Source organism: Adiantum capillus-veneris, chromosome 27 (genome assembly GCF_014529385.1).
Source record: "Adiantum capillus-veneris isolate H3 chromosome 27, ASM1452938v2, whole genome shotgun sequence".
NCBI classification, from domain to species: Eukaryota; Viridiplantae; Streptophyta; class Polypodiopsida; order Polypodiales; family Pteridaceae; genus Adiantum; species Adiantum capillus-veneris.
This window is the reverse complement of record NC_140957.1, coordinates 49,872,922-49,877,096: the sequence shown is the minus strand read 5'-3', so window position 1 is coordinate 49,877,096 and position 4,175 is coordinate 49,872,922. Positions and strand designations below refer to the sequence as shown.

General features: G+C 42.9%; 1 protein-coding gene across 2 annotated transcripts; it reads left to right on the top strand.

Annotated features, from left to right (window-relative positions):
* Window positions 1–1,130: 1,130 nt before the first annotated feature.
* On the top strand, window positions 1,131–3,236 carry LOC147421933 (uncharacterized). 2 transcript variants are annotated; one of them, XM_086503654.1, is made up of 2 exons: window positions 1,131–1,588; window positions 1,761–3,236. In XM_086503654.1, the coding sequence occupies exons 1-2, from the start codon at window positions 1,586–1,588 to the stop codon at window positions 3,081–3,083; spliced, it is 1,326 nt and encodes a 441-aa protein (XP_086359780.1). In that variant the 5' UTR covers window positions 1,131–1,585; the 3' UTR covers window positions 3,084–3,236. The 2 variants fall into 2 exon arrangements, with proteins under 2 accessions (XP_086359780.1, XP_086359779.1); XM_086503653.1 differs by having other exon boundaries at window positions 1,132–3,236.
* Window positions 3,237–4,175: the final 939 nt, after the last annotated feature.

Genomic DNA, 4,175 nt, shown 5'->3' with positions numbered 1-4,175 from the left:
TCACTTCTCTGTGTGTGTGTGTGTGTGTGTGTGTGACGCACACTATAAATGTGAGCATAGCTCCTTGTAGAAGAAGGAGAAACCAACATGTGGATGTATTTTATCGTCGATATTATATATATTATAGATATAGATATTTTATCGTCGACAAACAAAAAAGATTAATGAGGCGTCCATGGACAAATCCATGGGGGGGTGATCTTCCCTGTCCAAGAAAAACGAAAAGTTCGACAACTCCCCCCGCCCGCCCCGCCCCGCCCCGCCCCCCACCCAGTGTTCCCAAAGAATATTTTTCCAAACAAATATAAAAAATTGGGCTTTTGAAATTTACAAGTTTTTCTCCAAAATTTTGCATAACTAAACTAGAATTTTTTTTACAGGTTTTCCAAATTGTAAATTTTTATTTCAGAGGTAGAAACCAAAACCTAGCAGGTGCAATGCAGTGTTCGGGAAAAATGTGTCTCAGCTTAATATCGTGCCCTTTCTCCTTTCCAAAATGCCGGTTGAGAGCAAGGGGGAAAGGAGAAATTCCGTCCCAAAAAAGAGAAAAATAGTGTAAAAACCTGAAAAAGTAAACTAATTTTCTAAAATTTTCTCTTGGAAAATTCAAGGAAAGGAATTTTGTATGCTTGGAAAAATGATTTTTCTCGAGGTGCAATGTGACTGTTTACAGGTTTTCTGTGAACATTGCCTCCGCCCCCCTCAGCACTAAAGGGCACGGGAAATTTTTGAAGCTCAAGCGGTGGGATCCACGGTAGCGAAGTCAAGACACGGCGATCGAGACGCGCGCAACCGTAGGATGCCGAGGTAGGACACGAAAAGGTAAACTTGGACAAGCAGAGGGGGCTGTCTGAGTTTATTTATCATTATTTGGTTTGCCCATATGTCAACTTCCTCGTTGCAGGTGTAGCAGTTAAAGCATTGGGCTCTCATGGCGGTCGCGCGGGTTCGAATCTCCGAGCCTCCGATCGACGCCCATTTTTTTTCGCCATCCATCCGCCTCGAGATTCCCCCTTTGGACCCCCATCGCGGATCCCATCTCTTTTCTCCCATGCCCTTTAGTGCTGTGGCCCCGCCCCTTTCCACAACTTGGTCTGTGAGGAACTACGGACATCCAACTATTTTGAAAATTGAAATGCATACAGGTCGGCACATTTAGTGGTGGCCTCGGGCAGAGAAAAGGAAAATACCCTTTCATAGTTACAGGATTATTCTCTCCTGTGTCTTCAGGAGTGAACTCATACCTACATCACATGCGCGCGTGAGAGAGAAGAGGTGGATATGGAGGGTGTGCTAGTGCCGAGCAGTCCTCGTGACAAAGAAGAGGTAGAGGAGGCTTGGTAGAGAAATGGAAAGATGTGGGTGCCTTCTGGGAGTCCCTTGTTGATCCACACAAAGTGACAAGGCTTCCTTATCCGGGCATCTCTTACCCTGGCAGGAGGCCCGGCTACTCTTTCAATTTCATTGGCAACCCTAACGTTCAGAAAGTGCTTGATGCATGGAACCGGCAAGATAAGTATACAAGAAAATTCTTTGTGGCAGGTGCCAAGGGCATTGGGAAGAGCTCTGTCATGAGAGCATTTGCATGGTATGTTTATGTTCGGGATCCTGAAAACCTAAAGCTGGTCTGCATTTGGAATATGATGTATGCTCAGGAGGCCTTTTTTTAATATGTCAAGGATGCCTTGTACTTCTCGTACTTTAGAGACAAAGGTGCATTGAGCAAAATTGAGGACATGCAGGGCCTGTCTGATGTGCAGGTGTTTCTAAGAAGCAGAGAAGCGATGGGAGAAAAGATTGTGTTTCTTCTGGATGCAGCCCAAGCTGTGGATAAGAGGCGTAGGAAAGATGATGATGTTTCATTGCAGTCTACACGCTCATGGATGGTACAGATATTAAGGAATCGCCGAGTTATTTGGGTTCTATCCCCAGCAGATGAAAGGATGGTAGAGTTTGAAGAGAAGATCAGGGACGACACACGTGTGATACATTTGGACACAAGCTTTGTTGGGGATGGTATGGATGGTTTTACGAGTCATGGCATTTTGGGATTGCTCATGGAAAAGAGAGGAAAGGATATCTCCCATTATGCTGGAAAACATCCATTGTTCTTATGTGCTTTGGAGGAATGCTGTAAGACAGTTGCAGCTGCAAAGATGCATATAAAACATGAGGATGTTCAACGGGAAGGTGCTGCAAATCTTTTTCGAGAGGATGAAGATTGGAAAGATGTGATCAATGAATTTGTTGATCATAAATGCATAGCCTCCATTCAGGTTGACATCGATCGCCATTTGAAGCTTGAAGAGGGAGAAACCTATCACACAGTTGAGAAAATGATCTCTTGTGACCCACAGTATGCATTGACTAAGAATCAGTTCTGTTCCCCCTTCGTCGAACGCATGTACATCGAGGCATTCCTAGCAAAGGAACGGGCAGCATCCGTGACTGATTGTAGTCTGTGGGTGGCATATGGTGAAATGCTGTTGTCTCAGCCTTTTATGAATTGGTCTGAATTGGGGTGGCTTTGCGAAAGGCTTTACGGGGACGTGGTATCTCGGCTTGGGATAGACATTGGTGCTAACCTATCCATTGGAAAATTGACACTCAAGCGCATCAGGAAAGTTCCACGTGTTGAGCTTGGATTGGTGCCTGGATGCGGTATCTTGTACCTGCCAGTGACATTCAGCTTTGGCCATGTTGATGCCATCATTATCTATAGAGATGTGGATGGGAAGTGGCACTTTATAGGCTTACGAATCACAACAAGCTTAAAGCAGCACGTAGATTCTGAGAATGAATTCATGTCTTATGAGGTTTTGAAAGAATGGAATGTACTTGATGGGGTTTGGAATTTGCACTATGCATTTGTATGTCTCACGGAAAGAGAATGGTCCGAGGAAAAGAAAGCGAACTTGACACAACTGCAGCATGATGTAGTTGTTGGTATCGTGGCACATTCACTTCATGTGATAACATTTGAAACAGCATTGGGAAATAGAGTTGGAAAGAGAACTCTAGAGGTTTTTAAAAAGATGACGGGACTGCGAGACGGGAATTGGATGAGATTGCCAGGGATATGATGATAGACCCCAAGGTGTACAAGAAAAAAGATGACCTCATTGCAATGTTGCATTCGAAAATTATAAAATTCTAGAATGAGTAGTGGGGTTCTCTATTACTTTCTTTATAGTAAGATTCCCATAAAAATTTCCAAAGGTGCACTATATCGACTTGCTTGCTTGTATCACTTAATTTTTATAGTATCACTTAATTTTTATAATGATTAAGTGAAGTTTAGCTACTCGGTAAAAAATTTGGTAAGATGTACCCGTCCTTCCGCCAAACTGCTGTACAGACCAAGATTATAAAATACACGCAAGCAAAGATTGCTAGAGTGCTGAGAAAATGAACGAAGGCCCCCGGAAGGATTCGCCCCAAGAGAACCGAGAGGCAAGCAAAGATTGTTGGAGTGTTGGCAAAATGAACAAGCTAGGTAGAAGGATTGAGAGACTTTCAGAAATTAGGAATCAGGTATGTAAATTTACAAAAAGATTCAAGCCTGCTAAAGAGGTATGATAGCAAGTGTGGCCTAATTAATACAGGTGGCTATGTTAGAGGTGTGGCGATGAGCATCATAGAATACTATGCATATAATCAAACACCCATTGTCCTGCGAGAGGCCGCACCATTAGCATCTTCTGATAACGATGTAACTAAAGGGTCCTCATTGATTATACCATATCTGTTAACTACAAGCTTGTGGTAGCCGAGGTACTCCTTAACAAAAAGAAGTTGAGTAGAGATTGTCAAATAAACAGGGTGTGGACATGCAATCAATGTTAATCAACTTAGCAAAGCTTTAATGAAGGAGTGAGCATACTGGACAAACACCTCTAGTAGTACTAACTACTTCAGATGATCAAGGACAAACATCCTTTAGGCAAGGCGAGTGCTCAAGGCCGGAACAAGAAAAAAATGCTAAAATAGGAGCTATGGACACACATTTTTACTATCTTTAGACTTGGATGAGTGTGGTCTTGGTTTGATGTGAATTTGTCAACCACTTGAATTTAAGCACTAAGTATCATCAATTGGGCACCTGAGCTAATAATAATTCTATGTCTATGTAGCGGGTCCTATAAAAGGCATGAATGAATAATGGAGGGAAATTT